The sequence below is a fragment of the Oncorhynchus keta genome, chromosome 18 (assembly GCF_023373465.1).
Source record: "Oncorhynchus keta strain PuntledgeMale-10-30-2019 chromosome 18, Oket_V2, whole genome shotgun sequence".
In the NCBI taxonomy this organism is placed as follows: domain Eukaryota; kingdom Metazoa; phylum Chordata; class Actinopteri; order Salmoniformes; family Salmonidae; genus Oncorhynchus; species Oncorhynchus keta.
Window position 1 is genome coordinate 23,245,431 of NC_068438.1, and position 13,875 is coordinate 23,259,305.

The window sequence follows — 13,875 nt, forward strand, 5'->3', positions numbered from 1 at the left end:
TGTATTGTTTAGTGTTGTGTAGTGTAGTGGCTTTGCTGGCATGCATCCCACATTTGTTTTTTTGCCCCACCAAGATTTCTATGTTAAAATCACCACTGGTTATGTGTACTGTAGACATTCAGCAGAGGAAGTGTTAACGTGTAGTTTAAGGGCAGCTGTTTGTAAGAACACACAAAGACAGCACTCTTAGGGCCTTCTCCTGCAGGCATTTTGGCAGAATGGCTAGCCACTATCTTCTGCACCATATCCAGTCCATTTCTATGCTCTATGATTTGCTCAAATTCCTGGGTTTTTCCAAAACTGCTCAAACAAGATGACACCACAGAGAACTTTGCTAACATGGTCTGATGAAATAAAGTCATTGTTGGGTGAGAGGTTTTGAGACGGTTCCATTATTTTATTTTGGGCACTCACAAGTAGGTCAGAGGCAGAGCGAACGGAGACTGTGACAGAGAGGGCTGTGGTGGGGACTGAGTAAACAGCAGCACATGATGTTGTTTTCCTGGGAGTCCTTGCATCCAATGCCACCAACCCTTGTAACCAATGCCCTCAGGAACTCCCCCTTAACCAGCCCCTTCCACACGGTCTCACCCCCTTCCCATAACGCCAACCCACGGCCACTCGCCTCTGACATTCACATTGCCAAAACACACTCTCACTCACTGGAAATAAGCTGGGTTCTGCATTGCAGTCCCTGTAGTGTGATCGATATGAGAGCCAACAAGGTCTTTGTCAAGTAGGGGTGTCTTCCTTCTTGAGGAGGCTGGATCAGTAAACTAAAGGGCTACAGCTGCTAAGGTCTGACCTGTGATAATGTGCCAAGAGGAAACTTGTTTGGCTTACTGGCATACTGTCACATGGCGATATACAAAACCATGGTAACAAGATTCATTCAGCCAATGATCTCAAAGGTTATAAACCTAGGATGTGTTGAAAGTATAATCAAAAGAGGACCATAGCGCTCTCCCAAAAGTTTGGTTGGTCTGTAAAACCCATGAATCCTTCTTCAGTGTATAGGTTACACACCGAAGAAGGTAAATAATCAGAAATGTCAGAATATTAAAAAATATATATATATTTTAAGAAATAAGCTTTATGCAACATATTTTTGAGTGCAGAAGTTGAAAGTATAAAAACACTTGAAGTATTATAATGTACAGTGAATGCATATTCTAAAAGAGAATGCCCACTGGAACTGAATTCCCTAAAACCACCAAACAGCTCAAACAAATCATACTATTCCAGTCAGAGCACAGCCTGTGAGTACAAAGTAGCAGTAAGAGGGTCATGTGTCACACCAGACCAAGCTGAGATGATGACAAAATGAGTGAGTAATGCCCTCCTGTACCCTGTACTAGATACGCTGCCAGGCCAACAACTGAGCCCTGGATGTTTACAACCTGAGGGCGAGGAGGCAGAAACTCGTTAACACCCCGCCATGTCTCCAGGTATTAACTATTCATACTGTGTGTGGCACCTGGAGTTACAGTTACATCCCAACGCTTCGGAGCGGGTTATCAGTTTTCTCTGACAGTAGCAGCAAAGGTGTGGTTTCAGACACTCAGCGTGGATCGACTGTAGGGTTAGTTTAAGATCATTAAATGTAGAGTTTTGATTTAGATACTATAATGACTAGGATTCAGGCACTGGGAGAGGGTCTGAATATTTGGAATATATACAGGCAGCTTTGACTTCAACTTCACTTGTATAACTTTAATACGAGATACTCAGTCAGCTGATTAGAGGAGCGTCTAGCTATTCAGAACCATTGTGTTTCAGAATAGTTCACAGGCACTGATGTCCATTATCTTCTGAGCTGGAGAGGATAAATACTCAGAGTCTATCACCATGAGATCATTCCCAAACAAAATGTGTTGATTCAAGTTGTTGATGTGAGTCTGAGCAATAGAGTAAATACCCTCTCAGCTCCTCACGCACATAGCCTAGATGCATGGCATATCTATGACAATATCATGTACTTGCAGTGTGGCCTAGGCGTGCCTGGTGTGTCAGGCTTGCCAGCCCTGTGGTAAATAGGCACGCACTCAGATGGGATGCCAGGAGATATAAGTGGGTGATATCTGATAGGGCCTTCCCGTCCTCGCTGATCAATTATGGAGCAACATGACAGGGACAGTTTGACCCTGCCAGCACAATGACAAGAATGTTAAACCCCATAGCCATATATTTATTAAACGTGTTTTGAATGAGCAGCAGGAGAGACAGAATACATTTCAAATACGGACCTCAAACAGTATCCTGTCAACTGTAGCCTGCTTGTTTAAGGGCGGTGAATGAGTGTCTGTGAGTCATTGCACGTTTTCATCCGTGAGCTATGTTTGTCTGTGGGTGTTACCTGTGTGTGTGTGTGTGTGTGTGTGTGTGTGTGTGTGTGTGTGTGTGTGTGTGTGTGTGTGTGTGTGTGTGTGTGTGTGTGTGTGTGTGTGTGTGTGTGTGTGTGTGTGTGTGTGTGTGTGTGCGTGTGTGTGTGTGTGTGTGTGTGTGTGTGTGTGTGTGGCAGTACCTGTACCTGTGTGTGTCTGTCTGTGGGCCTCCAGAGCATCTTCAGCAGAGAATGTAGCTCCACACTGATCACACACCAGGGCCTCAGCTCCAGCTGCAGGGGGAAATCACAGTCATGTGTCATCATTCAAGTATACATTCGTATATGAGAAAACAGCCAGCAACTTGTACAAAATTATTTGAATCATGCTGTAGAGGGTGCAACTGAATTTGAATGTATGGTTATGGCAATCAATCAACATCTGAATCTCAGATGGCTATAAAAGCTGCACTTTTATTTCAGAATCAAACCACATATTTTTTATAGGTGAGAAAGCTGTTGGATTAAAATCCATATCAAACCTTTAGCCAATGCAATGCTCTATTTAAAAGTCCCTAAGTACCCATTCTCTTCTGTAAACACTTTTGGTTGTTTACAGTTACATAAGGAGTCACACACAGTACAAAAGAACAAAACCCAGTGAAAAAAACACAACTCTGGCCAAACAAAGGCACCAGACAGTGTTCCGTGGCCTCTCTCTTCCACAGTGAGGAGCTTAGCTGAAGAGTTGTATTTACCCTGTTATCATGCTCTGAACAGTGTGCAGCCTGTCTACCTGAGTTGCCACAAAAGGACTGGGTGTTCTGTGCACAGCAGACAATCTGTTCTGAGCCCGCAGCATAGGCCTTTATCAGAAACCCTCCAGAGTCAAAACTCCCTAGCCATCTCCCTCAGTAACACACAGCACCCTGCTCACCTTTAGAATGCCCTTGTCTGTTCCTATGAAGAGATCAGAGGAGACAAGGGAAATGACACCACTCAGCTATAGGAGATGCCAGTTGCTCTGCTAAATAGTGATACTGCACACAGTGGGTGAGTACATGCATACACACACACATACACACACGCAAACACACACACGCACGCGCACACACACACACACACACACACACACACACACACACACACACACACACACACACACACACACACACACACACACACACACACACACACACACACACACACACACACACACACACACACACACACACACACACACACACACACACACACCCAGCTGTTTGGATGTGGGCTGGCTCTCGGTGAGATGTAAATCGGTTTCAGATCCATACTGGCCCAGGGCTTATTCACTGATCTATTTTCTGCTCAGCTGGCTTTAAATGAAGTTAAAATGACTCATTAAAACGCCCACAAGCTTTGGAAACTGGGAGCGCTACAGCCTAAATGTAGTCCTCTTTCAACTCTCCCCACCTCCCTGTACAGCTGCACTAGTCCCAGTGCTGTAGCTCGCTACAACCACCTCATCCACAGATTTCACCTCATTTCAGATCCTTTTCGTGAAAACAAAACATTTCAGCATACTATGTAGCCTTTACCTAGATGTATTGTGATGTACTGCAGGGCTGTCCTTGGCAGTGTTATGTTCTATGATAGTGTGTCCAGTTTGTTATGTTCTGTGACAGTGTGTCCAATGTGTTACGTTCTGTGACAGTGTGTCCAGTGTGTTATGTTGTGCTGTTGGGAGATTGTGTGTGATTAGGGAAGAAGAGAACATTGTCTTGTGCCGTCAAAGGCATGGAGTGTGCTCTCATCCATAAACCATCAAACTGTCTCCAGACGCGGCTGCAATAGCCCTCCATCAAAACACTTTGTCTGGCATACCAAAATACGAGCCAGCATCGAGCTGAATACCAAATCAGCCCATTAGAGCTGTGGAGCACTGGCTCCTTAGCAACCAACAGAGGATCTAAAGGCTGCTATGGGCTATACGGCAACACACAATGACAATGAAATAAGATCAAACTCTCTTTCTTTGTACAATACAGAGGCTATATATTTTGTGTGTGAATACAAACCAGATGAAAGAAGGTTTCAGAAATCTATTTTGTAATGAAAGATCAAAGTATCTAAATGATGTGTAACAGGCCTATATTACACACACTATAGCCAGTATGTCTCATCAGGTCATACCGATGCAGACAGGATGAGTAAAGGAGAGTAGCCGTTAGCCAACTAGTAGAATGTGTCTAGACCTGATGCAGCTATTGTGTTCCCATCACGGAGTTCCAAACATGGAATTTCAAACTCATCATTAAATCTACACCTGGATTTAAAAAATGTCTACTGTGAGGAGGTCAGGTAGTTTATGAGCACTGTTTGGAGAAAGGGAACCTCTCATCTGTCAGCCGTCTGTCATCTCCTAACACTTTTACAGATATCAGAGGAGAGGAAAGCCAGGGACGTATAGCATTCCTTGTGTCTATTCTTCCTAACATCAGAGTGGAGTTTCTGTTTATATTTTAGTTTCATTTTTAGCCCCTCTCTCCGCCTTCTCCCCTCCCCTTCTCCTGCTCTATTTTGGATAAAGTGGCTGGGAGAGCAGTCAGGTCTGATTAAGTCGCAGTTTGGGTACAGTGTGTTCCTGGACACACATCTGCGAGCGAGCCATCACACACTCTTCGGAACACTGGCAGAACACCCAGGCCTGCCGGCAGCTGATGATGTCATCACTCAGAGGGACAGAGCTGGCGAGGAGCCAGACAGACTCTCCGAAAACACACACACACACACACAGACAGATACAACAGAGAGAAGACAAAGAGAAGACAGAGACCCTGAAGAACTGACACATACAGACAGGCGACAGACAGGAAGAAGCCTCTTTCCTTTAACACATATCTCATGTGCCTCACTCTTCTAATACACGTGTGACATCATGAACAGGTGCATGTGAAAACAGTACAGTCCTGTTATGGGTATTGTAAATGGAATGTACTCTATTATTGGCATGATATGGCAGCGTTACCTGAGTGAGAGAGCATGTGCATCCTGAGCCGTACACTGTCCATGAAGTGTTTGCCACAAAACTCACAGCCGTGTTCCTTCTCTCCTTCACTGTGCAGCTTCCTGTGGGGAGAAAGGACTGGGATGAACCAATGACTGAGGTCACACAAATAGCAGACATTGGGCTCTAAAACGTTTTGGTGCTTTTCTCTGAACTGTTTTCAAAAGGCAGAGGCATCATTGTCCTTGTAGAGAAAAGCATGTTTCATTCCATCATGAAAGCAACCCTCTCTTTGTACTGCTGCATCATTAGAGTTGAGAGGTCTCTAAGAGTTGTGAGTCACACAGGATCACACTGTACGAATGCAAAAGGAGAACAGACAATAGGAATTTCAGGGATAATTTTAGAAAGCACAATACAAATAAACGTGCTGACACCCACGTACACATACAGACAAAAACACAAACACCCACGTACACATACAGACGAAAACACAAACACCCACGTACACATACAGACAAAAACACAAACACCCACGTACACATACAGACAAAAACACAAACACCCACGTACACATACAGACAAAAACACAAACACCCACGTACACATACAGACAAAAACACAAACACCCACGTACACATACAGACGAAAACACAAACACCCACGTACACATACAGACAAAAACACAAACACCCACGTACACATACAGACAAAAACACAAACACCCACGTACACATACAGACAAAAACACAAACACCCACGTACACATACAGACAAAAACACAAACACCCACGTACACATACAGACGAAAACACAAACACCCACGTACACATACAGACAAAAACACAAACACCCACGTACACATACAGACAAAAACACAAACACCCACGTACACATACAGACGAAAACACAAACACCCACGTACACATACAGACAAAAACACAAACACCCACGTACACATACAGACGAAAACACAAACACCCACGTACACATACAGACAAAAACACAAACACCCACGTACACATACAGACGAAAACACAAACACCCACGTACACATACAGACGAAAACACAAACACCCACGTACACATACAGACAAAAACACAAACACCCACGTACACATACAGACAAAAACACAAACACCCACGTACACATACAGACGAAAACACAAACACCCACGTACACATACAGACGAAAACACAAACACCCACGTACACATACAGACGAAAACACAAACACCCACGTACACATACAGACGAAAACACAAACACCCACGTACACATACAGACGAAAACACAAACACCCACGTACACATACAGACAAAAACACAAACACCCACGTACACGTACACATAGACACAGACAAAAACACAAATACCCACGTACAAAAAACACAAACACCCACATACACATACACATACAGACCCAGACAAAACACAAACACCCACATACACATACAGACCCAGACAAAAAGACAAACACAAACACCCACGTACACATACACATACAGACAAAAAGACAAACACAAACACCCACATACACATACACATACAGACCCAGACAAAACACAAACACCCACATACACATACAGACCCAGACAAAAAGACAAACACAAACACCCACATACACATACACATACAGACCCAGACAAAACACAAACACCCACATACACATACAGACCCAGACAAAAAGACAAACACAAACACCCACGTACACATACACATAGACAAAAACACAGACACATACATACACACATGCAAACCAGACAGGCAATCCTCTCATAACAAGTACAAAAAAAGGACTCGCCGCTCTGCCTGCAGCAAACCCCATCATATCATATCACACACGTTCAGTCATGCGAGGCATCATCTGCACTATTATCCTAATATTCCCCTCTGCAGCACAATGGCCAGACAGCAGTCCTCTAGACAGTTATAAACAGACCACAGTCAAAGGACAGATAATCTCATTTTTAGTACCAATAAAATATTATGTCAACAAAACTCTCTTCAATTAAATCAAGAACACCCACGACTTGCATCAAAATAGAAAACAGAAAAGAGGATTTTCAACAGAAAACTAGAGAGATTCACTATAAACCAGACACCTCATACAATTCCTAGCTTTCTCCTTTAGATAATTCACTTAATCAAATCCTGAAGTTAAAAGTTCTGAAAAGGTGTGCTATGCCTTAACAAACTTCTCTCTCCCTGTTCTCTCCACTCAGAAATGTCAATGTGACTGAGGTGGATGATGCTCAGTGACCTGTCTCCTGACATGGACTAGCTTCATTACAACACCAGCAGTCACCAGAAGGACTGACTCCTCCAACCTTCAAACCTCTGCCTATATCCATGACTGAGCATTGGCTAGCTAATACACTGCTGGATGTTCTGTGTCATCAGGCTCATTCAAAACCCGGAGTGGCACAGGCCTGAAATGCCGTCTGCGTGGGAGGAGAAAGGGTAGAGGTTGGTGCTCTGATACTGATGATGGCTTGGTTGATTGATTTAGTTATGGGACATGTGCACCTGTCTGTAGACCTGTGGACCCCCCTTTAAACCAACCAACCTCTAGTTTAAACCCACCAACCTCTTTAAACCAACCAACCAACCAACCAACCAACTCTAGTGTAAACCCATCAACCTCTAGTCTAAACCCGACAAACTCTTTAAACCCACCAACCTTTAGTTTAAACCCACCAACCTCTAGTTTAAACCTACCAACCTATTTAAATCCACAGCCTCTGGTCTAAACCCAATAACCTCAATAAACGCACCAACCTCTAGTTTACACCCACCAACATCTAGTTTAAACCCACCAACCTCTATAAACTCACCAACCTGTAGTCTAAACCCACCAACCTCCAGTTTAAACCCACCAACCTCCAGTTTAAACCCACCAACCTCTTTAAACCCACCAAACTCTTTAAACCCACCAACTTCAAGTCTAAAATCACCAATCTCTTTAAACTGACCAACCTCTAGTCTAAAATCACCATCCTCTTTAACCCACCAACCTCTAGTCTAAAATCACCATCCTCTTTAACCCACCAACCTCTAGTCTAAAATCACCATCCTCTTTAAATACACCAACCTCTTTAAATACACCAACCTATGTAAACTAACCAACCTATAGTCTAACCCACCAACCTCTAGTCTAAAATCACCAACCTCTTTAAATACACCAACCTATTTAAACTGACCAACCTATAGTCTAACCGACCAACATCTTTAAACCCACCAACCTATTTAAATACACCAACCTCTTTAAATACACCAACCTATGTAAACTAACCAACATATAGTCTAACTCACCAACCTCTAGTCTAAAATCACCAACCTCTTTAAATACACCAACCTATTTAAACTGACCAACCTATAGTCTAACCGACCAACATCTTTAAACCCACCAACCTATTTAAATACACCAACCTCTTTAAATACACCAACCTATGTAAACTAACCAACCTATAGTCTAACCGACCAACATCTAGTTTAAACCCACCAAACTATTTAAATCCACCAACCTCTAGTCTAAAATCACCATCCTCTTTAAATACACAAACCTCTTTAAATACACCAACCTATGTAAACTAACCAACATATAGTCTAACCCACCAACCTCTAGTCTAAAATCACCATCCTCTTTAACCCACCAACCTCTAGTCTAAAATCACCATCCTCTTTAAATACACAAACCTCTTTAAATACACCAACCTATGTAAACTAACCAACATATAGTCTAACCCACCAACCTCTAGTCTAAAATCACCAACCTCTTTAAATACACCAACCTATTTAAACTGACCAACCTATAGTCTAACCGACCAACATCTTTAAACCCACCAACCTATTTAAATACACCAACCTCTTTAAATACACCAACCTATGTAAACTAACCAACCTATAGTCTAACCCACCAACCTCTAGTCTAAAATCACCAACCTCTTTAAATACACCAACCTATTTAAACTGACCAACCTATAGTCTAACCCACCAACCTCTAGTCTAAAATCACCAACCTCTTTAAATACACCAACCTATTTAAACTAACCAACCTATAGTCTAACTCACCAACCTCTAGTCTAAAATCACCAACCTCTTTAAATACACCAACCTATTTAAACTGACCAACCTATAGTCTAACCGACCAACATCTTTAAACCCACCAACCTATTTAAATACACCAACCTCTTTAAATACACCAACCTATGTAAACTAACCAACCTATAGTCTAACCCACCAACCTCTAGTCTAAAATCACCAACCTCTTTAAATACACCAACCTATTTAAACTGACCAACCTATAGTCTAACCGACCAACATCTTTAAACCCACCAACCTATTTAAATACACCAACCTCTTTAAATACACCAACCTATGTAAACTAACCAACCTATAGTCTAACTCACCAACCTCTAGTCTAAAATCACCAACCTCTTTAAATACACCAACCTATTTAAACTGACCAACCTATAGTCTAACCCACCAACCTCTAGTCTAAAATCACCAACCTCTTTAAATACACCAACCTATTTAAACTGACCAACCTATAGTCTAACCCACCAACCTCTAGTCTAAAATCACCAACCTCTTTAAATACACCAACCTATTTAAACTAACCAACCTATAGTCTAACTCAAACCTCTAGTCTAAAATCACCAACCTCTTTAAATACACCAACCTATTTAAACTGACCAACCTATAGTCTAACCGACCAACATCTTTAAACCCACCAACCTATTTAAATACACCAACCTCTTTAAATACACCAACCTATTTAAACTGACCAACCTATAGTCTAACCGACCAACATCTTTAAACCCACCAACCTATTTAAATACACCAACCTCTATAAACTCACCAACCTGTAGTCTAAACCCACCAACCTCCAGTTTAAACCCACCAACCTCCAGTTTAAACCCACCAACCTCTTTAAACCCACCAAACTCTTTAAACCCACCAACTTCAAGTCTAAAATCACCAATCTCTTTAAACTGACCAACCTCTAGTCTAACCCACCAACATCTTTAAACCCACCACCCTCTTTAAATACACCAACCTCTTTAAATACACCAACCTCTTTAAATACACCAACCTCTTTAAATACACCAACCTCTTTAACCCACCAACATCTAGTCTAAAATCACCATCCTCTTTAACCCACCAACCTCTAGTCTAAAATCACCTCTATAAACTCACCAACCTCTAGTCTAAACCCACCAACCTCTTTAACCCAACAACCTCTAGTCTAAACCCACCAACCTCTTTAACCCAACAACCTCTAGTCTAAACACACTAACCTCTAGTCTAAACACACTAACCTCTAGTCTAAAATCACCAACCTCTTTAAACTGACCAACCTATAGTCTAACCCATCAACGTCTTTAAACCCACCAACCTATTTAAATCCACCAACCTCTATAAACTCACCAACCGCTAGTCTAAACCCACCATCCTCTTTAAACCCACCAGCCTCTTTAAACCCACCAACCTCTAGTCTAAACCCATCAACCTCTAGTCTAAACCCATCAACCTCTAGTCTAAACCCATCAACCTCTAGTCTAAACCCACCAACCTCTAGTCTAAACCCACCAACCTCCAGTTTAAACCCACCAACATCTTTAAACCCACCAACCTCTTTAAACTCACCAACCTCAAGTCTAAAATCCCCAACCTCTTTAAACCCACTAACCTATAGTCTAAAATCACCATCCTCTTTAAACCAACCAACCTCTAGTTTAAACTCACCAAGCTCTAGTTTAAACCCACCAATCTCTAGTTGTCATATCCTGACCTTAGTTCCTTGTTTATGTCTCTGTTTAAGTTTGATCATGGCGTGAGTTGGGGGGGCATTCTATGTTTTGTATTTCTATGTTTTGCCTTTTCTGTGTTTGGCCTGGTATGGTTCCCAATCAGAGGCAGCTGTCGATCGTTGTCTCTGATTGAGAACCATACTTAGGCAGCCTGTTTTCCCACTATGGGTTGTGGGTAGTTGTTTTCTGTACCTGTGTTTTCCATACAGAACTGTTTCGGGTTTTACTGTATTTCTCTTGTTCTTTTGTATTCTGTGTTTAGTTTATTAAATATATTATGGACACTTACCACGCTGCGCATTGGTCCGATATTTCATACTCCTCGTCAGAGGAAGAAGAAAAGCGTTACACTAGTCCAGACCCCCAAACCTATTTAAACGCTCAGCCACTGGTTAAACCAATCAACCAGTGGCGTCTACCTTCACATGCTGAGAAGCCTTTAGATCTCTGTACAGGCAAGCTACTCTCCTTCCTCCCTCCTCACTAATGCAAAGGAATGCATACCAAATGCACTCAGAGACAGTTTGTTAAGTACGAGGCACATCTAATAAAAAATAATCTTACAGAATTGCGAAAATGTTTTTCAACTTTGTAAACAGCTTCATTATGCCACACCATGTCTGCTAAGCTGCCAACAAAGACCTATTTCATACCTCTTATGAAATCCTTCTATTCAGGCACAAGAGCAGGTGTCTTTTTAAACATATTTAACATATTTAATATCATTGCTCCCAGCTCTTTCCTTTGAAGTCTTTTAATGTGTTAAAAGTTAATTAAGACCAAAAAAAACGGCAACCTTTAAATTAGAAGTTGTACACTACAATTTATCTCTTCCTTCACATCCTAACAAAACAATGAACCATTTAGCATGGCGACTCCAGACTCACCACACACACACATACACACTCCACATCCCTCTGTCTGTCTCTCACAGACCTCCTAGTGTATAGTGACCAGACAGAACACTTTGTGGGTGAAGGGGTGACATAAGCGAATTGCAATTTACTTTGATTACCAGCATTTACCAAATTATCACAACATTATAATAATTTGTATTCTGCTAAAATAAATGCTGTTTCACTCTCCAACAAAAGACCTCCTTCAATAATACCTAGATATCCATTATACCTGTATACCCCTAGAGATATAACAGTGAGTGGTGTATGCAGTCAGCTAAACTCTGTGCTCTACCTGTGTTGCTCCATGACCTCTCTGTCGTGCAGCTGGAGACCACAGTCCCCACTGCTCTGAGTCTGACTCTGGCCCTCCCGCCTCATCCCTGCTGCAAACTGTCCCAGCCTGCTGAGGATCTCCCTGTGGAGCAGGCCCTGGTTCAGGAGCCCCCCATAGGCCCTCAGGTCCAGGGACATGGCCAGGGAAGGGGCCACCGACATGGGCATAGGCAGCCCCAACTCCCCTAAGTGGTTGGAGGGCATGGAGGAGTAGAGGGAGGCCAGGTGTTTCTCAGCCAGCCCAGGGAAACTGTCCAGAGGAGAGTTGTTCCCCACTATGCCCCCCTCCTCTTGGCTCGAGTGCTGCTCTCTAGCAGATGTGATGACACTGCCTCTTTGGGGGGTCCCCGGGCCCTCTTCTCTTGGCTGGTCAGACTCACAGCCCCCCTCCCCTCCACTGTTGGACCGGCCCTCGTAGCCATTGGCTTCATCCACCTGCATGTTATTGTCCTCTGTCTTTATCCTCTTAGCCAGAGGCAGGAATGGCTCCTGGGCTCCATTGAGGCTGTACTGCAGTGGAGACTGACCCAGGCCCTCCAGACTAACCCCTCCATCTTGTGTTGGGCTGGCTACAGGGAGCCCCATAGGTAGTCCCCCTGGCCCAGAGGGACTCCTGTCAGTCATGTGGTACAGTGCCAGGTGGTGCAGGGCGGTGGGGTTGATACCACCCTCCTGCATGGAATGCTTCTTGGAGATTAGCATGTTCCTCCAGTGCCTTGCCCTGCTTTGTTCACTCTCTCCAGACCCGTGGTTCCTCCCACTCAGACTCAGGTGGTCCTGCTTCTCCTCTGACTGGATGGTCTCCAGGACCTTGAGGCACTGCTCCTCCAGGTACTCGATCTCCAGGATCTCAGCAGCGTACAGCAGGTCATCGAGGTCCTCGGCCGTGGCCTGCAGGGAGGCCGTGTAGGCATACTCCAGGATCTGCTGGAAGGTCTTGGGGGAGAGGAAATCGAGTGCGTAGCGCAGGCTGCTGCGGTGGAATAAAATCTCAAACATCTTGCTGGTGCAGGCCAGGACGGTGCGGTGGGCCGGGAACTCCTGGCCATCCACCGTGATGATTACGTCACACAGCGTTCCCGACAGACGCATATGATTGGCCCTGTGCAGGAGCGTGGCGGGGAGGGTGGGGTTGTGGAGCTGGAGAACACCCATCTTAGTCAGATGATCCGTACAGCCTCGGACCCTCTCTGAGCCCACGCATGAGGTGTGTTCTATCCCACCTTCAGTGTGTCTATAAGTCTAGATAGAGGAGAAACCACATGAAATATTACATCTCAGATCATGGTAATGAAGAATGGTCTGGTTGATTGCCATGGTGTTTGTAAAAATATTAGAATTATGTTGTGTGTCAATATCTTGCATGTTCAACAATTGTAGAGGGAAAAGTAATAATACTTTAGCACTGGTTGACCAAATGTCATGGGCTAAAATGTTGATATTGTATAGTATGTGTCACTATAAGGAAATACACTGGAAGCAAACACAGGGGATTTATAGGCTCCCCAAATCCAGC

General features: G+C 43.5%; 1 protein-coding gene across 3 annotated transcripts in view; it reads right to left on the reverse strand.

Annotated features, from left to right (window-relative positions):
• The window catches only part of LOC118371692 (zinc finger and BTB domain-containing protein 16-A-like), a 41,119-nt gene that overhangs the window by 24,181 nt on the left and 3,063 nt on the right, over window positions 1-13,875 (reverse strand). For all 3 annotated transcript variants that reach the window (XM_052467645.1, XM_052467643.1, XM_052467644.1), the window contains 3 exons: window positions 12,319-13,601; window positions 5,334-5,434; window positions 2,531-2,617 (listed from right to left, as the gene is read on the reverse strand). In XM_052467645.1, coding sequence (XP_052323605.1) covers window positions 2,531-2,617; window positions 5,334-5,434; window positions 12,319-13,514 — 1,384 coding nt within the window. In that variant the 5' untranslated portion in view covers window positions 13,515-13,601. The remainder of the gene's footprint in view (window positions 1-2,530; window positions 2,618-5,333; window positions 5,435-12,318; window positions 13,602-13,875) is intronic.